A 24546-nucleotide genomic window follows, 5' to 3' on the forward strand; every position below is an offset into this window, starting at 1 on the left:
CGTTCAATCTCTATGCCACAGAAAAGATGGAGACCGGATCAAAGCCTGGGTTACATGAGACTCTATGTCAAAATAAATAAATAAATAAATAAAAATAAAAAGTGAGGTGAAACTAGTTTCATATCTTATTTAACCTAATACAATCTCAACCATTAAAACCATACACATTGCCGGGCAGTGGTGGCGCAAGCCTTTAATCCCAGCACTTGGGAGGCAGAGGCAGGCGGATTTCAGAGTTTGAGGCCAGCCTGGTCTACAGAGTGAGTTCCAGGACAGCCAGGGCTACACAGAGAAACCCTGTCTCGAAAAACCAAACCAAACAAACAAACAAACAAAAAACTATACACATCTCAGTTCGAACTAGCTGTATGTAGTTCTGGTGTTCACTCGTGACCAACAGCGTCCTTGCATTTAAGGAGTGCAAACTTTATCATTCCTTTCCATTCAGAAGGAAAAACAAAAATTTCTTGAGGCATTAGGGGAAGCAGAGCCCATTGGTCAGGATCTGACAGGTCAGAGAGACCCACACCCCTCTCGCCTGAGGAGGCTGTGTGGTACCCGGGATAATGCGGTGTCTAGGAAGTATTGGCATGCCTACCTTCATGGGTTCTCACTTCAGCCCTGAAGTAGGAATGACTCCGTTTGGGAGCAAACTAACTGTTGAGGTCGATACAGTGTGCCAGAACCATGTTTGGACCCTGCCTGGAGAGGTGTGGCCTTAGTGATTGAGGCCCGAAGTAGGTGGCCTCTGTATTGAAGAGACTGGACCATAGGGAGTGGTGCGGAAATGGCTGCAGGGTCCGGCTGCGCATGCGCATGCATAGTCTGTATTTAGAGTGAAGGTGGAGGCCGCTCATCAAGCCAATAATCAGGGCCATCATCTGGACTAAAAGTAGGGTGGAGTGAGTGCGGGGTGACACCACAGAAGGTGGGGGCTGGAAACAGCTGCCTACTCTGTGAGGGACTGTAGGAAGCCATCCTGATTACTCTTCCAGGAGAGGCTTCTGCCCAGTGAGTATGTCTGTGTCCTCCCTCTGTGCTGCTGGTCATCTGGGCGTTCACATGTGGATGCCCAGGCAGGGCTCAGTGTCTTCTGTAGTCACGCCATCCTCCCGGCTACTTGTCTGGGCCACTTCCTTTCAGGAAGGCAGCCAAGCCGGCTCCTGTGTGCTCTTTGGAACTGAGTTGGGAGGTAGAGGCTGCCAAGAGCCCAAGGCAAGGCCAGGAAGCAGAGGGAGGGAGGGAGGAGCTGACTTCTTATTCTCCCGCCCTCGACCAGGAAGGACATGCAGGGGACCAGACAGAGGTGAGAGGGGAGCCAGCAGCCCCCACCTTAAGGGTGCAGGGATCCAGTTGAAGCTAGCCTATGCCCCAGGACTGTGACACTGAGCTAGAGCTATGCCTGCCCATCAGCTGAAAGACCTGTGGGGGAGGGGGAGGAGGGAAGGGGAGGAGGAAGTAGCCAATGAGAAGCCAGAGGCATCTGTTTGTTCTGCAAAGAGCCCATCCCTCCAGCCATTACCTTGCCAGCACCCCACCTCCCGCCCCACCCTGCCAGCCTCTGTCAGCGCTTACCCAGTTCCATAATTAAGCAGCTAATGGGCTTCCAGTACCCAGAATAGGCAGAATGGGGTACAGATGATAGTGGTAAAGACTTACTTTTGACCACAGAGGAAGTGCAGCCTCCCTCAGAGCTCTGAGCAGGTTGATCTGAAGATAGTGAGTTATCTCAACTGATTGTTCAAAGTCAGTTCCAGATTGCATCCCTATTCTACACTCCACACCCCCCTTTCCTGTTACTGTACTTAACCAGCCGTTAAGATAGCACTTAAAAGGCTGCTCTTCTAGAGGGCCCGGGTTCAATTCCAGGCACCCCCAAGGCAGCTCACAGCTGTTTGTAACTCCAATCCCAGAGGATCTGGCACTTCTTTTGGCCTCTACAGGACATACATGCAGACCAAACACCCATACACATAAAAACTAAAAACAAACAAACAAACAAACAAACAAACAAACAAAAAATTGGATCTAGAGAGATGGTTTAGCCATTAAGAGCACTGGTTCTTCCAGAGGACCCAGGTTCGATTCCCAGCACCCACATGGCAGATCACAACTTTCAGTAACTCCAGTTCCAGGGCACCTAACAGCCACACACAGACATGCAGGCAAAGCAGCAGTGCACATAAAATAAAAACAAATAAATTAAAACAAGCAAACAAAAATAACTCTGAGCAGACACACAGACAACTATCCCTCAGGTATTCCCTCCAAACAGCCTTGCCTGCCATCTTCTGTGTGCAGGAGCTGTGTTGAACCTTAAGGGGTAGGTGTGGGGTGGGCTATTAGAGAGAGGGTAGGCAGAATCCTGAATCTAGTGCTGGCAGAAGACTTGCTGTTTCAGTTGTGAGCTTAGCCTTTAAGGGCTGAGCCATCTCAACAGCTCAGAAGACCTATAACCCATGAGCCCAGACAGCATCTCCTATCGGAGAGCCAAGAGGACTTTTGAAGGGACTCTGAAAAGCACAGGAGCAGAAGGGACAGGGAAGGTCAAATCTGGGGATATGTTTTAGAGCAGAGATCTAAAGGAAGTTGTGAAACCCTAGGAGAGTTTGAAGCCAGCCCAATCTACATAGTGAGCTCCAGGACAGCCAAGGCTATGTAGGGAGACCCTGTCCAAAAAAAAAAGGGGGGGGGGAGGAAATGAAAGGAAAAGAAAAGAAAAGAAAAGAAAAGAAAAGAAAGGAAAAGAGAAAAGAAAAGAAAAGAAAAGAAAAGAAAAGAAAAGAAAAGAAAAGAAAAGAAAAATGGGAAGCTGAGGAGCTCTGCAGAAGCTCCTGAGACAGAAGCCTTAAAGAGGGGCCATGCTGTGGGGTGACACACTCCTATGCATTCTCTTAGAAAAGATGGGCTGGGCCATGTGTCCTTGCTTCTTTGTTGTTCCTCTCTATTAGGGTCCCTGTACTGGCTGGTTTTGTGTGTCAGCTTGACACAAGCTGGAGTTATCACAGAGAAAGGAGCCTCCCTTGAGGAAATGCCTCCATGAGATCCAGCTGTAAGACATTTTCTCAATTAGTGATCAAGGGTGGGAGGGCCCATTGTGGGTGGTGCCATCCCTGGGCTGGTAGTCCTGGGTTCTATAAGAAAGCAAGCTGAGCAAGCCAGTAAGGGGCATCTCTCCATGGCCTCTGCATCAGCTCCTGCCTCCAGGCTCCTGCCCTGTGTGAGTTCCAGTCCTGACTTCCTTTGGTGATGAACAGCAATGTGGAGGTAAACACTGAATAAACCCTTTCCTTCCCAACTTGCTTCTTGGCCATGATGTTTTTGTGCAGGAATACAAACCCTGACTAGGACAAATTGGTGCTGGGAGTGGGGTATTCCTATGACAGCCTGACCATGTTTTGGGGAGGACTGTGGAAGGACTTTGGAACTTTGAGCTAGAAGAGCCATTGGGTGTTAAGAGCTCTGTGGTATGTTCTGTAAGAGGCAGGAAAATAATGTTGAGAGCAGTGCAAAAGATGGAGGCCAGGCTTGTGAAATTTTAGAGGGAAGATTAAAGACTCTTATCAGGGCCATTGCTATTTTGACTGTGAGGATTCTGTGGTTTTGATTAGCTGGGGCTGAAGAATCAGCTGTGATTAACAAAGTACCAGAACTACTAAAGCAAAACCTTTGTGTTACTGAGACGATTGATGCTGGTTAGCTGGAGCTAAGAAATTACCAGTGGTTAAGAAGAGACCAGCATCACCAAGGTAAAACCATCTGGGAAGTGTTTCCTGAGAGCACAGAGAAGCTGTGTTCCACAGGCAGCCACAGTCATGCTGGCAGCCAGACTTGATAACATATGAGTCACCCAGGTGGTACTGGTTTTGAAGCATGAAGAGGTAGCTGCTGATGCTTGGCACTGGGATAGACCAGGAGAGGCCATTGGTGAAGGTACAGTCTCGGTGGCAGTTGAAGGCCCAGGACTGAAGGGGTCGTGCTAGAGAAGTTGCAAAGAGCCTGTGAAAGGCTATTTGTGAAAGTGCAGTCCAGTTGCAGCAGAAGACAGCAGTGTTTTGGAGATGCCAGTACCATGAGATGACCACCAAGAACAGCAGCAGCAGTGGCATACAGGCAGCTAGAGCCTAGAAGGCAAGCTGTGTGCTACAAAGGGCAGAGCTGGAGAAGTGACCCAAGAACTTTGGAGGAACCCATAAGATCGTGAGTAGATCCCAGATATTGGATGGTTAGAGTTTGATTTTGCTTTTGATTGTAACTGTGCCCTGATATTTTTCCATCTTGAAGTAAGAAAGTATTTTAGTGGAACCCACAGTTAAGAGATTGTTTAAAACATTTTTTTTTAAAAAACCAAATCTTTTGAATTTCAAAAGAGATTGGTTATTTTAAAGGGATTGAAATTTTAATGTGTAAGAATTTGTAAAGATTGTGGGACTTGTAAAGTTATTTAGATCATGGGGATGAATAAGAAAGTAAGTAAGGGCTGAGGCTTACTAGTGATGTGTTTGTGTGTCAAGTTGACAAGGGTCAGTTGTACTGGCTGGTTTTGTGTATCAACTTGACACAAGCTGGAGTTATCACAGAGAAAGGACCCTCCCTTGAGGAAATGCCTCCATGAGATCCAGCTGTAAGGCATTTTCTCAACTAAGGGTGGGAGGGCCCATTGTGAGTGGTACCATCCCTGGGCTGGTTCTGGGTTCTATAAGAAAGCAATCTGAGCAAGCCAGGGGAAGCAAGCCAGTAAGCAGCATCCCTCCATGGCCTCTGCATCAGCTCCTGCCTCCAGGCTCCTGCCCTGTGTGAGTTCCAGTCCTGACTTCCTTTGGTGATGAACAGCAGTGTGGTAGTGTAAGCTGAATAAACCCTTTCCTCCCCAACTTGCTTCTTAGTCATGATGGTTTGGGCAGGAACACAAACCCTGACTAAGACAGTTCCCTTTCGATGGGCAGCAGTGGCACATGCCTTTAATCCCAGCACTTGGGAGGCAGAGGCAGGCAGATCTCTGAGTTCAAGGCCAGCCTGGTCTACAGAGTGAGTTCCAGGACAGCCAGGGCACTAGAGAGAAACCCTGTCTTGAAAAACAAAACAAAACAAAAGTCAGTTCCCTTTTAGTCTCAGCGTGTCCTCCCAAGAAAGTGATAGCCTGTGAGACCCATCACAGAGCAGATAGATGGCAGATGGTGAAGCAGAGCTGGCCTGCTCCAGATATAGAAACCTGGGCAAACAATCCCAGGCCCCTGCATAGCCAGCCAAACATCCCAGAAAAACCACACTCTCAACACTTAGCTCAGAGAACATTCTAGAATGGCAGACCTCTGGCCTCTAGGGTAGCTTCTATCTTCCAACAGCTCCCTACACGGATCAGCTTCTCCTAAACACTGCATGCAATAGAGGTTCCCTCAGGGAATTGTGTCAGGTGTCAACCAGATCTCTAGGTAAGGACCTGGATCCTCTACGTCTCAAAGTCCTCAACTGCACAGAAGACAGTGTGTGGGCAGACCCGACTTGCTCTGTGACATTGGGCAAGTCACTTTCTCTCTCCACAGGCTTTAGTTTCTTGGTCTAGAAAGTGTGGCTACGAACCAGTGAAACATCATGACCAGATGCAGTGAATCTGAGAACAGCAAAATAGGGAGAGTCCAAAGGGCAGCTTGGCATCCCCTGGGGATTCTCAGAAGAAGAGAAACAGAGGCGGAGACAAGAAGCACTAGAAACGATAAGCAGAAGCAGCAGGTATTTTTTTTATTTTTGGGTGCTGACTCCAAATGCCCTCAGCCCTCCCTACACCATCTGTCTGCCTTTGTGGAGCCGGAGGTCCAAGTAGGCTAGGAGCTGGAGTCAGTTGTAGACATATTCACAGGTCAGCATCTCTGAGTGGTGCAGCTGGAGCTGGAGCTACAAGGTCATGTAGAGGACAGAGTGGGAGGTTCCAGAATCCTCTCTCCCTTATCCTGACCCTCCAGCCCTGACTGGTTGGCAGTTGTGGCACAGTTCCAGTACTGTGAGCACCTGTGCATGGGGGCAGGCAGGTAGGTGTGATCTCCCATATCCTACCAATTGACCCCAGCCTTGAGATAAAGGCTCCTTTATTTCTTGGTTGGGGGTGGGGGGTAGCACTGCCTAGACATACCCATCTTGGCAGGGCTTTCAGTGCTGGTCCAGGATAAGAGGCATCTGTGCGCTGTCTACTCGGGGAGGTAACCGCTCTCCTGTACGAACATTAAACATGGGCAAGGTGGAAAGAGGCCGGGGCACCTCTCGGCTGGCTGCCATCTGCCGAAGCTCTTCTGTATTCCCATGGATGGAACAGTGGTGAAACATCTGGATGCTGGAGACACAAGCAGAAGACCATCAGCTCTTGGAATTAGCCTCTAGGAGCTCTCCTGGCACTGCCTCAAAGCCACCCTGATGTCTGCCTACCAGGTCTGGTTGCTGGGACACTCAAACACAGGGACCTGCTTGCACCCAGTGATTGAGACAGGGCTCTGCATATGGACAAGCCTTGATTTAAAGCTGTATGTTCTTGGCTTACCCCCTTTCTGCCTCCATTTTTTTCCAGCTGTAAAGTGGGGAGAATAATACCCATATCCCACCATGTAGCCCCATTGTTATGCAGAGTAAAGAAAATATAGCTGGGTGTTTGGAATAGTGGCCAGCATAGATAACTCACAAGATGCCAAGGCAGGAGCACATACCTAGCTGGAGTTTATATTTGCAGAAGCTAGTATTAGCTGGGTTTTATAGTCTAGTGTTCTGGTTTGGTTTGTTTAAAACTTAGAGGGCCCAGGTGATGACCTTGAATTCCTGGTCCTCCTGCTTCCATCTCCCAACCCCTAGCATCACAGGCGTGTGCCACACACTCAGAGTTTACATGAGAGTCAAATCCAGAGTCTCACACATCCGAGTACCCTCACACATCCCCAGCCATGGAACATTTTTATACTCCAAGGTCTCCTCAGTCCCTTCTAGCTCTTTACAGACCTCCTCAGTACCAGCCCCAGGCATCAAGACTAACTCTCCCCTTTCCTCCCATCCTTCTGTTCGGCTGGCCATCTTACCCATTCCTTTGCCTCTTTTGACCTTTCTGGGGCTGCCTTCCCTGTGGCCCATCAAGCTCTGGATCTCATTACCTGGGCTTCTTTAACCTCATCTCTGTTCCTTGGTACCTGACACAGCTGCCCCCACCCCCTGTTGCTTCCCAGTCTCTGTTTCAGACCACAGTTCCTTAAGCTGTCTTCAGCTCCACCCTCAGCAACTTGGAAAAGCCCTGCTGCTGCAGGGAGTGGCCACACCCACTGGAAGACCCTTCCTGATCTCCAGCTTCAGGTCCAGCTTTAATCCTATGTGGCAGTCCTAGGTCCTTGCTTTCTGTTGTCCCAGAGCAAGCTGCCACGTGTCTGAGTTTGAGGCCAGCTTGGGCTGTACCATGAAGTCAAGTGAGCACAGGTGCAGCGCATCAGGACTTGCCATGTTTTTTGTTTATTTGTTTTTGTTTTTGGTTTTGGTTTTTAAAATCACTGGGCTTCGGCTCTTACTGCTCTGTGACATTTGGTAAGCTGTTTGACCTCTCTGGGCTATTATTTTAGGAAGCTGTATTTTACTATAGCAGTGAATTTGACTTCCAGGGGAAGTTGTTTTCAACTTTCCCATTCACATGAACCCTCCTTACTTTGGCTTCCTCTGGTAACATTTCCCCAAACTCCTGATCTTCAGGTCAGAACAGAGACTTTTATTTGTAAACAGTAAGTTTTCTGTTAGGCATGGTGGCACAGGGCAAGGGAAGCTGAGGCAAGAAAAGCTTATGTTTGAGGCCAGCTTGGGTTATACAATGAAGCCATCTTAAAAATAGCTTAGGGCTGGAGAGATGGCTCAGCCGTTAAAGGCTAGGCTCACAACCAAAAAATAGCTTTAAAAAAAAAAATATATATATATATAATTGTTTTCTTATGGAAACCGAAGCTCAAGGCGGGCTGAAGAATACCCCCCCCCCCCCCCCGCTCCTTGTCATTCTGTTACTAATAAGATAGAAGAAGGATCCCTGCCAGAAGTGCACGTCTCAGTCAGTGGACACCAGCGGCAGCTAAGAGCCTGAGAGGTTAGACCACTGAAAGACAGGCAGGCCTCATGGAGAACCCGCTGCACACCCCTTGGAAGTGGGACTTAGAGCCCGCTGGCCAGACAAAGAAACGAGATCACTGGTTGAGGCCAGAGGAGAGTTAAATAAGCTCCTAAACGTGGAATTCGACAAATTGAATTGTTCAAAATATGGTTTTCCATCCTAGATGAGGGGAGTCTATAGGGATGAAGGCCTGAAGTGTATGGATGCTGAGAAGCCAGTGAGGCAGGCGCATCCCGCATCCCAGGGGAGGCCTTCATCAACAAGCCCCTCCCATCCCCAACCCCATATAAGTCTCATCACTCTGGGAATGCACAGGTGAAAAGAAATCTCCCAAGAGCAGTGCAGGACACATCAATCCCTGTGGAGCCTTCCCAGGGGCTTTGTGTAACTACTGACGCAGACGGACAGACAGGTAGATGGACAGACAGGCAGCCACTGCTGCATACAAATACACACTCACAGGCATAACCAGCAGACAATCTGTCCCGGCACACAGACCCACAGGGCAATGCCACTAGGGCCTGGAGAACTCTATGACCAGTCTGATCTGATACAGGTGATAGCCAGGCAACAAAATCACGTCTGTGGCCAATTTGAAAAGTGACAGACATTGACCTACATTAAAATAACCACATGAGGTAGAATATGCCGGGCGTGGTGACGCATGCCTTTAATCCCAGCACTCAGGAGGCAGAGGCAGGCAGATTTCTGCGGATTCGGGGCCAGCCTGGTCTACAGAGCAAGTTCCAGGACAGCCAGAGCTATATAGAAAAGCCCAATCTCAAAACATAAAAACTAAATAAACCCAAACCAGTTTCTGTTTCTCCTTTTGGTTTCCATGAGACAGGCTCTCATGGAAGCCAGCATGATGTTCAGTGGAGTATAGGTGGAGATCCTCCTGCCTCCAGCTCTACAGTGCTGGGATTACAGGCGTGGACCACCAGACCCAGTTTAATACAGCATTTTTAACAGTTTTGTGTGAGAGACTGATCAATTTACATAAACCAAGGATTTGCATTTTTCTAAGGAAAGTATATTTTCTATTAAAAATTATAATTGTTGTGTTTTAAATGTATTGGAAGAGTTTAGCAGGTAAGGTGCATGCGTAGCAGGCAGGAAGCCATGGGTTCAACCCCCAACACCACAGAAGCTGGGTGGGTGTGGAGGCACACCTGTAATCTCTAGCACTCAGGAAGGAGAATGAAGTAGAACCAGAAGTTATTTTCAGATGTCTATTAAGGCCAGCACCCTACTCAAAAAATAAGTAAATGTAGCCAGGCATGGTGGCACATGCCTTTAATCCCAGCACTTGGAAGGCAGAGACAGATCTGTGTTTGAGGCCAGCATGTTTATATAGTGAATCCCTGGCCAGCCAGGGTTATATAGTTTGACCCTGTGTCTGCCAGGCAGTGGTGGCACATGCCTTTAACCCCAGCACTCAGTAGAGGCAGGCAGATCATGGCATTTGAAACCAGCCTGGTCTACAGAGCTAGTTCCAGGATAGCCAAGGCTACACAGAGAAACCCTGTCTCAACTCACTCTTAAAAAAAAAAGTTGATCTCATCTCAAAATAATAAACACTAAAAGTTAGCATTTTTCCACTCAGAAACACAAAGATGCAATGGGTAGAGACTGTTGGCAAATAGTGGATTTAAAACTGAGGGCTTGGTGCTGGAGAGATGGCTCAGTGGTTAAGAGCACTGACTGCCACCAAAAACAAAAACAAAACCAGGCATGGTGTCGCATGCCTTTAATCCCAGCACTCGGGAAGCAGAGGCAGGCGGATTTCTGAGTTCAAAGCCAGCCTGGTCTACAAAGTGAGTTCCAGGACAGCCAGGGATCCACAGAGAAACCCTGTCTCAAAAAAAAAAAACAAAAATCAAAAACAGACAAGAGCACTGACTGCCCTTCCAGAGGTCTTGAGTTCAATTCCCAGCAACCACATGGTGGTTCACAATCTGCAATGGGATCTGATGCCCTCTTCTGGTGTGTCTGAAGACAGTGTACTCACATACAGGAAATGAATGAATGAATGAATGAATAAATCTAATTTAAAACAACAGTTTAAAAAAAAAAAACTGAAGGCTTGGGTTAGGGATATAGTTCAGTGGTGAGATACTTGCCTAGTGTGTGGGAAACCCTGGATTCCATACACAGCACCATTAACTAAGTAAAATTGAGAATTCTAAATGTCCTAGAATTGGTTCAGAAATGTACATATATTCCATATATGTATGGGCATTCCCTATGTGGACTCAACCAGCTACAGCCTTCCTCTGAAGGGCATCTGGCATATCAGATGCCCCTACCCTCTGTTGCCTCAGACCTTCCTAAGAAGGAACAATGAGGCTACTATGACCCCCACAGGATTCTGCCTACCTCACAATGGCCCCCTTGAGGTCACTGCAGAGATAACTTCACCAGTCTCTGAGCCCACAGCACAAGTCTGCTGAGGCCAATCGTGGGTGATGATCCTCAGTCCTCTCTCTGGCCGAGGTGTGGCCCAGACCCCCCTAGAGAGGCGCCTCTGAGGGAAGCAGAAGCCAGAACACAGCCCACTCACTACCGAGAGGAACCAGGTGGACTTTGCCAGCTGCCATCCTGGAGTATCTAGCACCTGGAGTTTCTACAGCAGTCTTGGGAAGAGAATCAGAGAGCTGTGCCGCTGGTGTCACCATACGCAGCCTCAAATGGCTCAAATGGTGGCTGGAGACCAAGATGCCGGCACACTGTGGGTCCCAAGCCAGAGTGAGAGTCAAACTGAGTCCGACATCAGTACCCAAAGCCTGCGGAAGCCCACCATGTCGTATGTGATTCTGAAGACTTTGGCTGACAAGCGGGTACATAATTGTGTGTCCCTTGCTACCTTGAAGAAAGCTGTGTCTATCACAGGGTACAATATGACCCATAACACCTGGCGCTTCAAGCGTGTGCTCCAGAATCTACTCGATAAAGGCATGATCATGCATGTGACCTGCTGCAAGGGTGCCTCCGGCTCCCTCTGCCTGTGCAAGGAGCGGGCCCTCAAGTCCAACCACAGGGCCAAGAGATGCCAGGACAGACAGAAGAGCCAGAAGCCTCAGAAGCCTGGGCAGCGTGAGTCTGAACCATGCCAATTGCTACTAAGCTCCAAAAAGAAGAATGACCAGCTTTTCAAAGGAGTCCGTAGGGTGGCCAAAGGCAACCGCCATTGCCATTATTAAGGCAGGTCAGGCGGGGTGCCAGGCTTGCCACCAAGTGGGAATAAAACGCAACTTATTTCACAATTGCCTTCTGCAATCTTTGGAGTTCTGGGGGGTTGGAAAATGAGGCCAGGAGCTGAGGGGCACAGGACTGGGGGCATTGGAGGAGAAGTCGAGGGTAGGAGGAATCTGAAACAGAATAAAATGGGCTAGGAAAAATATGGTAGGATTCAAAGCATCCATTGCTAGCAGCTTGGCCAGCCACATCTTCTCTACATGGAGAACCTGGAAGTAAACTAGGTGTCTGGCTCTCTCACAGGAGGGAGGGAGGGAGGGAGAGAGGGAGAGAGGGAGAGGAGGAAGCAGGAGAAAGAAAAGAGGCAGGAGGAAGGAAAGGAAAGAGAAAGAGAGCAGAAGAGGAGGAGAAAAGGAAAAGAAGTCACACTGGGAGCCCTTTGTTGCCTCTCAGGCCCTTTCCTCTGGACAGAGGCAGGTCCTCTTTCCCTATGCCACCATAGCCTTACCTATCATCAGAACACAAGAGGACAAGGTCTACACGTGGGCTTAGCCCCCAGCTGACGTGGGGTCAAGGCTCAGAAGTCTTTGCTGCTCATAGAGAGTAAAAGGTTCTTCAAGAATCCAGAGGGCTCCCTTCCCCAGCCCCCCCCCAACTTTGCTTTACTCACTCAGAGGTGGCCATGTCTCTCTTCAGCCTGTGGGGAAAAATAGAGGTTGGGGAGAGGGGTCAGTACCGATCTGGCTTTGCTCTATGATGTCCCAAGAGTTCCCAAGGTAGAAATTGCATGTGCTTATAGTCAGAATCCCCTACTAGTTCTAAGACAAGAGTGAATCCCCAGCTACCTAGAAAGGGAGCCCCACACTCCTCTTACAGTTGAGAATCCCAGTCCCTGAGAAGTACCACTTCCTAGTTCCCAGAGTGACCCTTTAGATGCGTCAATGTGCCCTGTCCAGCACACTCACCGTCCTTCACGCCGAAAGCACATGATGTAAGCCAGCAACAGAGTAAGCAGCAGAGCCACCAACAAAGGCACCAAGAGGGTCACCAAGGCATCTGTCAGGAAGTCTCGGTCTGTGGCTTCAGTGGGTGGGCAGAAGAACGGGTCGTGCTCCAAGATCCCATCGCCTGGAGTAGGTACCTCATCCAGGGGCTCGGGTACTGACTTGTCTACCTGCATAGAGTTCAGGGCTGACCCAGGTATAAATGGACATGGAGATCGTCCGCCTCGGGAGACATGCCAAAGGGTCTGCAACCACTAACCTATAAACCCCATATAACCACAGACCTTTTTCCTACCCATCTCCTCTAGCCCATGTGACTACAGAACAAACATTGGATGAGAGGTCAAGAGAAGCCAGGTCCAGAAGAGGCAGGCATGCACAATGGTTAGTACTGGTGCTAGGTTTGGGCTGCCTGAGTCTGAACTCTGACTTAGGTTAGTAGTGATTCGCTGAGGTCTCCTCAGCTGTGAATTCAGAGCGATAATAGCCTGCCTATTCTGGCAGTGAATCATACTGGTGAAACATGTTGGGGATATGGTGCCCAGCTTTTAGAAGGTTGTCCCTGGGGGCTGGTGAGATGGCTCAGTGGGTAAGAGCACCCGACTGCTCTTCCAAAGGTCCAGAGTTCAAATCCCAGCAACCACATGGTGGCTCACAACCATCCGTAAGATCTGACTCCCTCTTCTGGTGTGTCTGAAGACAGCTACAGTGTATTTATATATAATAAATAAATAAGTCTTTAAAAAAAAAAAAAAAAGAATGTTCTAGAAGGTTGTCCCTGATGGAGTTTCCCTTTGCTGGTTCCCAGGAGCAGGGCATACTAGCAGTTCCCAGCCTGGACTTAGAAATCTCTAGGGTCCCTTGAAACCTCACCAAGAGCCACAGTGAGCTTCTAAAGGCTTGTTCGGTGGCACTTCCACAGGAAGCAGACAGAGGCATCACCCAGATGCATGCTCTTGCTTAGGAATTCCTGGTAGTTTTAGCTGAGCAGTTCTAGGACTCCAAGTTGGAGAGTCCAGATGTAGGCTTTGTCGCCCTCTTGTGGTAGAAGATGGAAAATGTGTGTGTGTGTGTGTGTGTGTGTGTGTGTGTGTGTGTGTGTGTGTGTGTGTGTGTGTGTGTGTCTATGTGTCCAGGACAGAGACGACAGACTGATGGTGAGACTCAAACTCTGACATTATCAGAGAAAAAAGGCTGGGGTAGAGAAATCATAGCTGGAGCAGACTTGGCGAAGACTGTACCCCAAACCCAGACGCTAGAGCCAGGATCTCTCCTCACCAGAGACACATTGCACCAGTCAACGCGGAAGTGGGGTGCCAAAGTGTCGTAGCAGGACAGTAGTGGAGGCTGTCCCTGGGCACAACGGGCATAGCTGTCGGGCGACGCCACCATCTTCAGGCAGGTGGAGAAGGGTGTGGCAGAGCCTACCTTAATGTATACCCTGGAGCAGATAGGAGCCGCTGTCAGCATAGTAGAAGTGGGGGGTAGGTTACCACTCCGTCGAGCAGGGGTAGGGGTGTCCTGGGGGAATAGGGTAAGTGGCCCATGGGAGGCATCAGGGTCTGATGGGAGAGGTCACAGTCCCCAAAACCTGAGGTGAAGGCCGAGCATCTCATTCTTTATGCACCCTAGAAATCTTTTAACAGGTTTTCACGGGGCATCCATAAGTACAGAGTTCAGGCCAGACCAGGGTTTGGACCCAGGAAGGATTAGGAGACAGAAGGGAGTGTGCAGTCGTGTGCAATGAAGAGATGAACATGATGAAGGTGTGTCACGGCAGCACTCGGGAAAGCCAGGAGGTGGCTATAGCCACTCAACCAGGAACCCTTTCCCGGGTTGCCCCCTCACCCTTCCTTCCGTCCCTCAATAGGAAGAGGGACTCGGCCTCCCCGGTCCAAGGCGGAAGTGATGTTGAGCAGCTGAAGCTCTCCTGGCTCCCACAGTCCCCCCAAGGCGGTGAGGAAGCGGTTGGCAGGTGTGGTGGGCAGCACCTCCTCCACATCATGGCTGCGCACCAGGAACTCAGCTTGGTATGGCAACCGGGGACCTGGGGAGGCCAAGTGGGGGCTCAGTTGCACCCCACCCCGTGCTTGGCTCTCCAGGTGCTTTCTAAACTCCTCCAAGCATCCCCGGAGTCCCCACACCACCTCTACCCCAACAGCCTCTATACAACACAGGACCCGAGTTCTCTACCCCAACACCGTAGCCTATGACTGCCGAGTGCCCTGCAGTCGGTGGGCAGCTTGGTTAGTTACACAGCCCTCATTCCAGAGCTCCTTCCCTAAAGCTACCAACACCATCTCTGCCCCATGTCCCCTCTCCAGGATGCTTGACTCCCCGTTATTCCCAACACTCTCTTTCCCAGGGGACAGTCTTCAAGATTGGCACCAGTAGCCGGGAGGTAGTGGCTCATGCCTTTAATCCTAGAAACTCAGGAGGTAGAGGCAGGCAGATCTCTATAAGTTCAAGGCCACCCTGTTCTACAGAATGAGTTCCACGATAGCCGGAGCTACTGGGAGAAACCCTGTCTCAAATACAAAAAGATTGTCACCAGTAGAGGAGTGGAATAGGAGGTACCTTCGGGGTCCCCAATCAGCAGCAGCAGCCTCTGTCTAGTGGTGTCAAAACTGTCTCGATTGTAGGCTGTGACCTGAGGGAATAAAAAGTCTGAGGAACGGCTCTAGGGGGAAGCTGACAAGGCACACTTGGGCTGTATGCAAATTATATGCAAATAAGCACACTAAACGGTCAATCCCGCTGGCAGGGTTACCCTTAGGCCCCAGTGGCCACCCCCAGGGCCTTGATGCCTCTATGCTGGCACCTCGATGACTTGGTACCCACGATCTTCTGGAGTGGGGGAGCCGTAGAGGAAGCCAGGGTTATAGGGACTGCGCTGTGTGTAGTGCAGCCACCTGGGCAGGTCTGGATGTCCCTGGAGGTGAGCGTGGTAGGTGAGTCGGACAGTGGGTGGCACCGCTGATGGGAGAAACAAGAGGGAACTGGAGAGTGGAGACAGGCCAAGAGAGCTGCCTTGGCACACTCCAGTCAGGCCAAGAGAGCTGCCTTGGCACACTCCAGTCCATCTGGTCCCCCTCTTACCAACGTGTTCTGGAAGGCGCAGGAAGGTGGCATGTTCCAAAGGATGCACAAACACACGACCCACAAGTAGGTGTAAAGTTGTCTGCTGGGCCTTGGTGTCCCTCAGTCCTGCCAGGAGACCTACGGGGACCCCCATAAGTCCCAAACACACAGACAGCTTCAGTCCTGGGCAAAGGTGAGTTCCCTTCCCCACAGTGTCCCTGATGCTCTGAGAGCCTAGGGCCCCTGGATATGGTGGGGTATAGATCCTACTCTGCTGTGTAGTTTAGAGGGTGACAGGACCCAGACTTCTGTTGTCTTTGAATTCGTGGAAGGGACCCCCAGCCAACTTTTCACTCCATATTTGAGGCTCACATTGGAGGGGGCTGATGTTAGGTGGAGAAAGAGGTGTGCTATGTATGCTCAGGTGACTTTGAAAAGAGCACCATGCCAACTGTCCGGGAGGCTGGAGAAAGAGAGGACCCCCAGAAAAGGGGTAACTATTCCGAGGCCCCCAGTTCCCAGAGAAGAACACAAAACAGAGTCTGAGCTTTAGGCCAATAGGAGCCCAGCAAAGCGGACTTGCCCAGGCTCCCTCCGCCTTCCCTCTTAATGCCAAATTTAGCCTGCTCTGCCAGAATTAGAGTCCCAGCCAGATCATTAAAGGGCCCACAACCCTCTTGGCTTGTCCCATCGTGCCCACTCAGGACCCTAGGACACCTCTGCCCTCAGAGCTCCCAGTACCCACCCTCCAGAACCCAGCTCCCAGCCCTGGATCCCCTGAGTGTTTATCATGAGCCCCCCAAAACTCTGTAGGTCTTTCTTCACTCACCCCAAACCCTTCTTTTAAGGACCCCCTTACTCTTCTACTCATAACCCCTAAATTCCACCTCTAGTTCTGTCCCTCCCCCAAAGAAGATCCCCAACTTGCCTGCCAGGAGAGGTATCCAAGTTACTGCTGCTGCCATAGTTGCCCGGGGCCTAGCCAGTGAGTGACAGGGACAGGGGCTGGAGGAGCAGAGGGAGGGGGAGGGAGGGAGAAGAGGTGTGGCAGACCAGCTGGGGCCAGCCTTGCCCAGAGTGCGGCCTCTTTCCATTCCCAGAGTGAGCACTGACTCTGGGGTGGACACTGTCCTCACGCATGGCATCCTCTAGTTGTCCCTGGTGACCACAATGGGTTTTATCTGGCGTCTGTGTTTTGTTTTTTTAATATTATATATTTGATGTATTATTTTGCACTTCTCTTGTTCCTTCTGTTTTATTATTTTGTCTGTTTGCCTGCTTTGACTGCATGGATGTCTGTGCACCACCTGAACGCAGTGTCCCCAGAAAGCTAGAAGAGGGAATCGGACATCCAATCCCCTGGAACTGTAGTTACAGACAGGCGCGGTTGAGTGGCCATATCGGGACTGGAACTCTGGTCCTCTGGAGGAGCAACCAGGGCTCTTAAACCACTGAGCCATTGTTCCACGCCCTTTTGGTTTTACAAGACACTCTCATGTAGTCCAGGCTGGCCTCAAACATGCTATGTTGTGAAGGTGATCTTGAACCCCCTATCTGCTTGCCTCATCTCCTGAGTGCTGGGATGACAGGTGTATGCCCCCATATTCCGTTTTATGCAATGCTGAGGACTGAACCCAGGACTCTGTGTGTTAGCCAAGTACTCCATAACTGGGCCCCATTCACAGCCTTGGGATTCTATTGTTTGGCTTTGGCTTTTGTCTTGCTCTGTTTGTTTTATTTTTGAAACAGGGTCTCATTGGGTATCTGATGTGCCCTGGATACAGGAGAATTATCCCAGCCAGCTCATTAAAGGGCCCACGACCCTCTCAGCTTGTTCTGTTACACCCACCGGGGACCCTAGGACACCTCTACCCTCAGAGCTCTCAGTACCACCAGCCTCCACTCCAGTTTTGTTTTTTGTTTTTCTTTTTACCCAAAATGCATGTGTTTGTACATTTGGATGTCTTCTCTGCATTTTTTGTCTGCATACAAGAGGAAGGTATTGGATCACACAAGTTTGCGGAGATTGACTGTTTTAGCCTCCATGTGGTGCTGGGGACAGAACCCAGGACTTCAGGAAAAGCAACCCGTACTCCTAACCACTGAGCCATCTCTCCAGTCCCTCAGCGTATGTTTTCAAAGCCACCAAGCTGGCTACTTGGGCCCTCTCTTAAGGCTTTAAGGTTTATTTTTATTTTCTGTGTACAAGTGGTGGCCTACCTGTGTGTTTATGTATGCCTTGCTTATCTGGAGCCCACAAAGATCAGAAGAGGGGAATCCTCTGGAATTGGAGTATCAGGTGGTTGTGAGCCACCCTGTGGGTGCTGGGAACTAAACCCAGATCCTTTGCAAGAGCAGCAAGTGCTCTTAGCCACTGAGCCATCTCTCTAACACCCCTACCCCAACCCATCCCCAGCTCAGTTGTTTAAAATCTCAACAACTGGAATTGTTCTTGAGCTCCCAGCTCATCCCCAGTCGATGGCTTTCTGGCCCTTCCTCTATGTTTGTGGCCAATTTGAACGGCACCTCCCCACCCCCACACACACCAACATCCCTAGACTCTGGCCTAGCTTAATGTGTCCTCTTAGTTTCCTGGCCTCCATCCAAGCTGCTCTCTCTGCCTGGTGTCCCCTCCTGCCTTGTCCCTTGGGCAGACCTTGAGCAGGTCATATGTGTTCCGTCCTCTCTGAAGTCTTTTCTCCTGTACCTCCTCTTCCTAGGCTGTCTGGGTACTTGTGACTCACCCCTCCCCCATCCCTGTGCCAACCCAGCCTTAGAACATCATGGTGTGGGAACAGGTGCTCTGGGCCACTCACCTGACCTGGGGTCTAGCAACTAGTAAGTGTAGAGGCTGGCTGACAACTGCCTTAACAGCAAGCAGAAGTATCTGTTCCCCAGCCTGAGCCGCAGACCAACATCTCCCATGTGAAGGTCCGGCTGGAGACAACCCAGACGGTATCGGCCAAATGGGGACAGGTAAGCAGAGAGGCTCTCTCCAGCTCACATAGCTGGGGCTAATTCCATAAGGGTTGGAGTTCCAGCTTGACAGTTCCTGCAGACGTGGCCTTAAGTAACTAGCCCTCTCCAGGCCTCTGCTTCCACAATTATAAGCTGCACGATTTGTGCTGGCCTCTGCAGAGGACTCACAAAAATACTGAAAGCAGCACATGTTCAGCCACCTATACCATACAGAGATGAGAAAATCCTGCCTGACTGGGGCTTTGTGTGATGGTGAGAAGGACTGATGGCCTGTCCGTCTCTGTGCCAAAAGGCTCACAAGCATTTATGTGCTCTGACCCATGTCATACCCACAGCAGTACCATGAGACAGATATTCCCATAGCCCATGTTTTACAGCTGATATCGCTGAGGCCTGGCAGTTTCTAACTTCCTACAAAGCCATGCTGATGCCAGCTGAATGTTCAGAAAGTTCACAGCCCCGGGTCCGGCTCTTCCATGATGCCTTTGATGGTGGACACCTCTGGCCCTTCATTCCTGCATCTACCCTTCTCTTGCAGGGTCTAACTCTGAGAACAGGCAGCAGAACACTCTGCCCTTGAACCCTGAGGAAGAAACAGTGCTTCACCATTGCCGGCATGCCACAGTCTTTGCAGGCCTGACCTCACATCTAGGGCTCCTTACCTCCCCACACCTTGAATGTCCAAGCAAAGATGTCTCAGTTCAGGTTTCCATTCAGGTGACGACTGGGCAAGTTACTTTGTCCTTGTCCCTTTGCCTTCGTGCTTCCCACCTGACCACCCTGGGTGTCCCCTGAGAGTCACAGAATCTCCAGAGTCAGCCTCCACTCAGGCTCACAGACAGGCATTTGTGCCCAGATCACCTTGATATCTCCTGCCTTCTCTGAGATGGAGGATCGAGGAAGGGGGTTTAGAGGCAGAGCAAGAGTAGAAGGCACTCGCAGGGTGCAAAGTTAGCAGATGTCCCTACCCTGCCCCTGAGCCTCCCGTGTGACACCCTCCCCTGTTGCCTTCCTGCTATTTTTGGTATCCTTAGATCACACTCTTGGCTGTGTTAAGGCAAAGTGTGTCCCAGTGTTACCTACTCACAAAAACAAAAGGTCCACAAAGGCCGGCCTCCCTCAATGGAAAAGCTATAACCATATTTCTCTTCTGATCTTTCCCAAGAGCACTCCCATTCAGGAGAGTCAGAGATCATGCCAGGAATCTACTGGAGACCCCACAGAGCTCCCAGGTCACCAGGAAACTTCAGGGCTTTGGGGCTTAGGGACTGGAAAGGTGTCTCAGAGTCCTTAAGTTTTTTGTTCAGGAAGATTTTTTTGTTGGTGGTGTTTTTTTGTTTTTTGTTGTTTTAGATTTATTTATTATATATAAGTACACTGTAGCTGTCTTCAGACATACCAGAAGAGGGCATCAGATGTCATTACAGATGGTTGTGAGGCAGGTTTTGAACTCAGGACCTCTGGAATAGCAGCAGTCAGTGCTCTTAACCGCTGAGCCATCTCTCCAGCCCCCATTCAGGAAGTTTTTATTTTATTCTGTTTGTTTTGCCTTGTTTTTAGAAAAGTAGAGCTAGGTGTGGTGGTGTACTCTAGTCCCAGCACAAAGGAGGCAAAGGCAGGCAGATCTCTGCGAGTTCAAGGCCAGTCAGAGCTGCATACTGAGACCCTGTTTCAAAAGGGAGGGTGGAGAGAGGCCTCAGAAGTTGGGAGCACTTGATGTCCTTCCAGAGGTCAGTTCCCAGCACACACAGGCAGCTCACACTCACCTGTAACTCCAGCTCTGGGGAATCCCGCTAAGTGTGGCATACACTCACACCTATATATACACTAAATGAAAAAAAAATGTTTTAACATGCACAGAATAATAAATGAGCCTTATAAATCTATTACTCGGCTTCAACAATTATCAGCTCCTGGCCAATCTCTTCCTCTCTCTCTTTTTCCAGATTCTGTCTCCCATTTAATTTCATCTGTCAGTCTCTCAGTGCATATCTTTTAAAGAGAAGGACTCTTTCTCTTTACACATAATCTTGAGGGATTATCAATTATCAAGCTTCCAGTGTTTGATTTCCAGTCTCTTGTAAATTCCATCTTTCTTCATTCTGTGAGACACTGGGCCTTATGACACCCACATTAACCTTGAACTCTTGGGTTTAAGGGACTCTTCTGCCTCAGCTTCCCAAATACCTGGGACTGTGGGCTCATGCCTTGGTATTTGCCTAATTTTTCAGTGTCTTTTGCTTTCTTTTTTCTCTTTGAGACAGGTCTAACTATGTAGCTCTTGCTGGTTTGATACTCAGGGTCCTCTTGCCTCAGTCTCAGTAATGGGATTACTACAGGTGGTATACCACAGCCCCACAGTTTCATAGGTATGGTGTGTGTGTGTTTGTTTGTTTTTTAGCCATGTATTTGTTTGAATCAGCATCCAAATAGTGGAGACACTAACTGGTTGGTAGATATAAATATCTATATTTTTATAAGGCTTTACGTGGTCTCTGTCTCTTTTCCTCCCTGGCAACCCTCCACTCTCTTCTTCCTCCCCTCCTTTCTCTTTCCCTCTCTCCTGTGAAGGAGGCAGGTCAGTCATTCAATTGGTCACACTCTGGATTTGCTGACAGCATCTCTCCAGTGTTCTGCCATGTCCTTGTCACCCTCGCACCCTCCTCGAATGGAATTCTCTGGACACCGCTATCTTCTGTAGAGTATGGTTGGATCTAGAGATTGGGCCGTATTTAGGTTCCTTCTTCTGCAAGCCCACTTTATAGTTGGGGATAGGCTCTTTATCTGGAGGCGCAGTGTGTACAGTCAGTCTTTACAGTTTTTGCCATTCTGCCTTGCAAAATGGTGATACTCAAATTCTGCCACTCTCTCTCAGCAGTTGGAATACAGCCAGACAGAAAAATTGCCCTCATAATTTGCTTTCCAGGTGGCACAGTTCATATAGGAAAGGGTGTAAATGCTCAATTCTTTCCATATCTAAATACACCGGTTTCAAAATAACGGGTTGATTTCCCAGCATCCTCCAAACTGTGACCAATTAGCATCTTTGTTTTTGTTAGTAATATAAGCATTACTTTACGGTTTAAACATATGTGATTGCTTCGATCCATCACAAATAGCATCCCCCCTGGTGTTCAGGGTGTCCCACTTTTAATTCTTTATTTATTTAGTCCTCATCAGTCAGAGCAAGTAGTCAGGAATGGGTCAGGTAGCTGTTTTATCCTAGCAAGCTCAATTGGGGCTTCCCCTCTGCTCCCCTCCCCCTGCCCCCGCCACTCTTTGCTAGCAGGGGCTTTTTCCTCATTGCCCTCCTCATTAGGCGACCAGCTTCCTATCCCATCTGTCCACCCCAGAGAATGATGAATGAATGAATGAATGAATGAATGCATCATGCCTGAATGAAAACATCGTCTCTCTACAGTCTCATTCTCTTCTAGTCTCCCTCTTGATCTCTAAGGGGCATATTTCTTCATCTACATCCGAAACGCATATTATGCGTCTTTGTCAGGGACAAAGGAACGGCTTTCTCATCATTGTGATCTGATTCTGGCTCCTGCCTCCCAAACTCCACCCACATCTTTCTCCCTCCTCTTCCCCGCCCCCAGAGCAACAACAAAGAGTGCAACTGGGTCAGTCCACCACGAGAGGGCGCCTTCACAGGCTCCAGCCGTCCCTGCGCTTGCGCAACAACGGGGCTGATGGCGAGTGGAAGAGCTGGGAGGAGCGAGGCCTGCGCAGCGCCCACTTCCAGGCTGGGAAAGTATGACCAAGGGGCATGCGTGCTAGACCCCGCTGTTAGCCGAGCGACACAGGAGGACACTTAAGGGCCACAAGCCTATCGCGCATGTCGTCCATTTCCCTATCCAGAAAATTTACTTTTTTTTTTTTTAAAAAAAAAAAACAGGGAGAAGGACTCCCTGTAGGGGGTAGGTGGTTAGAAATAATAATTAGTTTCCTCACCCACCTGTCATCTGTCAGCACTCCAGTATCCAAGGGCATCTCCTGTTCTCCCATCAACCTCACAGATATTTTGAGGACACCAGCCTGGAGACCTAGTACGTCTTCCCAAACCCTTTGTTTAATTTGTATTCTGTCTTATTTTTGAAAAGGGGTGTCATAGAGCCCAGGCTGGCTTTATAGCAAGGGATGACCTTGAATTCCCGCTGCTCTTGCCTGTGGTGGTGGAGCGGAGTGTTGTGATCACGGGCCTGTACCTCTCATATGCTCAGCGAGCACTCCATTGGCTGAGTTGCATCCCCTTTCCATAGGTTGAACTTCAGGTCCCCTAAGGGGTGACCACCCAAGAGCATCAAAACCTGAGTTCCAGACTGTTCTTGGCCAAACTTCTATTCCTGAGGTCGCAGAGAAGGGGAAGGGACTGTTCTGGGTGCCACAGCTGTCGCCACTGAGATATCCCCTCTCTAAAGAGGCAAGAAGACCAATGCTAACGGAGAGCAAAGTACCTTGTAATCTGTAAACCTCAGGAGAGTATGGCATCTTCTACTTGTTTATCACCGACAGTGCACAGCAATAGGCAGGGCCAGGGCAGCCCACCAGCAGGATCTGAGACCTACAGGAAGGTCAGCCTTAAAAGCTACCACTGAATAATAAAACTGGGGAAGGGCTGGGACAAGAACACAACTCCAGCAGGATATCCTTTGACCTCCAAGTGTGCTCGCGCATGCACACACACACACACACACACACACACACACAGGCACACTATAAATAAATTCAAAATATTATTTTAGCTAGTTATGGTGGCACATGCCTTCAATCTTTAATCCTAGCACGAGTGAGGTGGAGGCAAGAGGATCCTTATAAGTTTGAAGCCAGCCTGGTCTACATAGCAAGTTGCAGGCTAGCCAGAGATGTATAGTGTGAGCCTGTCACAACACATCCCCCTCTCCTGCCCCTGGACATCCATACACACATATAAGGGTTTGTTTGTTTGTTTGTTTGTTTAACAATAAGATAGTTTTAAAAGGTTAAGGAAGATAAAAGAAACAGAATCACTGGCATCTTTATAGATCAATTATCTATAAAGAAAAATCTAAGAGAGCCTAGATTTGTCCGGTAGCTGTGTGTGTGTGTGTGTGTGTGTGTGTGTGTGTGTAGTGTAGTGTAGTGTGCTTGCTTCTGCACACTCCTATGGAAGCCAGAGGTGTCCTGCAGGTATCTTCCACTGTTTACCATCTCCTTGTGTCTTGAAACAGGATCACTTGCTAAACAGAGAGCTTTGCTGCTGCAATTACATGGCCGGCCAGGAAGGCCTGTGGAAGCTGCCTGTCAGGGCATGCTGCTATACCCAGCTTGCACACAAGTTCTAGTACTGGGGATCCAGCCTCAGATAGGTCCTTATGCTCTCACCACACATACACTATCCACTGAGCCACCTGTCCAGCCTCTATATTACTAGAATTATTATAAGGGACTTTGGCTGGGTTACTGGGTAAAGATCAGCATCCAAATACAAATGATATAGAAAAATTCCCGGTTTCTACACATTAGTAATCACTCATTAGAAATTTTTGCTGTTTTAGTCTGGTTGTAGCACTCAGGACACAGGGGCTGGTGGATCTCTGTGAGTTCAAGGCCAGCCTAGTCTACAAAGTGAGTTCCAGGACAGCAAAGGCTACACAGAGAAACCGTGTCTGAGGGATAGTCCAGAGGCTAAGGGCACTCACTGCTGTTATAGCAGATCTGGGTTTGGTTGCCAGCATCCATATGTGCAGATCACAATCATCTGCAGCTCTAGTCCCAAGGGATCTGATGTCCTCTTCTGGCCTCTGATTTAAAAAAAAAATCAAGATAAAAGATATGTAAATGTTGCAACTTTTAATGTTATGTTAAAAATGTACATTTTTTGTTGCTGTTGTTGTTGTTGTTGCTGCTGCTGCTGCTGCTGTTTTGAGACAAGATCTCTCTGCATAGCCCTGGATGTCCCAGAATTCACTACCTAGACCAGGCTAGCCTCAAACTTACAGAGATCAGCCTAACTCTCTACCTCCTGAGTGCTGGGACTAAAGGCCTGGTCCACTATGGCCAGCTTACAAGATATTTCTGAATGAAACACTATACTCTATTCTAAAAGGACTAAATGGAGAGATGTAGACTCGGGATCAGTTAAGCTTGAGAATTCTCCCCATCATTCTCAATTACCATTCC

At 49.2% G+C, this 24546-nt stretch overlaps 2 protein-coding genes across 4 annotated transcripts; one reads left to right on the forward strand and one right to left on the reverse strand.

Moving 5' to 3' along the window:
* Nucleotides 1-5702: 5702 nt before the first annotated feature.
* Sgca (sarcoglycan, alpha (dystrophin-associated glycoprotein)) lies at nt 5703-19253 on the reverse strand. 3 transcript variants are annotated; one of them, NM_009161.4, is made up of 11 exons: nt 19041-19253; nt 16328-16404; nt 15418-15537; nt 15140-15294; nt 14896-14968; nt 14167-14365; nt 13597-13759; nt 12280-12488; nt 11985-12011; nt 6128-6325; nt 5703-6006 (listed from the first exon to the last, which is right to left on the reverse strand). In NM_009161.4, the coding sequence occupies exons 2-10, from the start codon at nt 16362-16364 to the stop codon at nt 6145-6147; spliced, it is 1164 nt and encodes a 387-aa protein (NP_033187.1). In that variant the 5' UTR covers nt 16365-16404; nt 19041-19253; the 3' UTR covers nt 5703-6006; nt 6128-6144. The 3 variants fall into 3 exon arrangements, with proteins under 3 accessions (NP_033187.1, XP_011247138.1, XP_017169884.1); XM_011248836.3 differs by lacking the exon at nt 19041-19253 and adding an exon at nt 18216-18233 and having other exon boundaries at nt 5714-5892; XM_017314395.2 differs by lacking the exon at nt 19041-19253 and having other exon boundaries at nt 5714-6006; nt 15160-15294; nt 16328-16378.
* On the forward strand, nt 10519-11382 carry Hils1 (histone H1-like protein in spermatids 1). The gene has a single exon (NM_018792.2). It carries the CDS (start codon nt 10807-10809, stop codon nt 11317-11319), a length of 513 nt encoding a protein of 170 aa, NP_061262.1. The 5' UTR covers nt 10519-10806; the 3' UTR covers nt 11320-11382.
* Nucleotides 19254-24546: the final 5293 nt, after the last annotated feature.

Source organism: Mus musculus, chromosome 11 (genome assembly GCF_000001635.26).
Source record: "Mus musculus strain C57BL/6J chromosome 11, GRCm38.p6 C57BL/6J".
Lineage (NCBI taxonomy): Eukaryota > Metazoa > Chordata > Mammalia > Rodentia > Muridae > Mus > Mus musculus.

Bases quoted from the DNA above. Each gene is read 5' to 3' on its own strand.
- Sgca (NM_009161.4), bottom strand. From the start codon at position 16,364: ATGGCAGCAGCAGTAACTTGGATACCTCTCCTGGCAG. The intron at 14,969-15,139 runs GTGCCAGCATAG...TTATTCCCTCAG, and splicing joins GTGGGTACCAAGTCATCGAG to GTCACAGCCTACAATCGAGA. The intron at 14,366-14,895 runs GTACCTCCTATT...TGGCCTCCCCAG, and splicing joins GCTGATTGGGGACCCCGAAG to GTCCCCGGTTGCCATACCAA.
- Hils1 (NM_018792.2), top strand. From the start codon at position 10,807: ATGGCTCAAATGGTGGCTGGAGACCAAGATGCCGGCACACTGTGGGTC.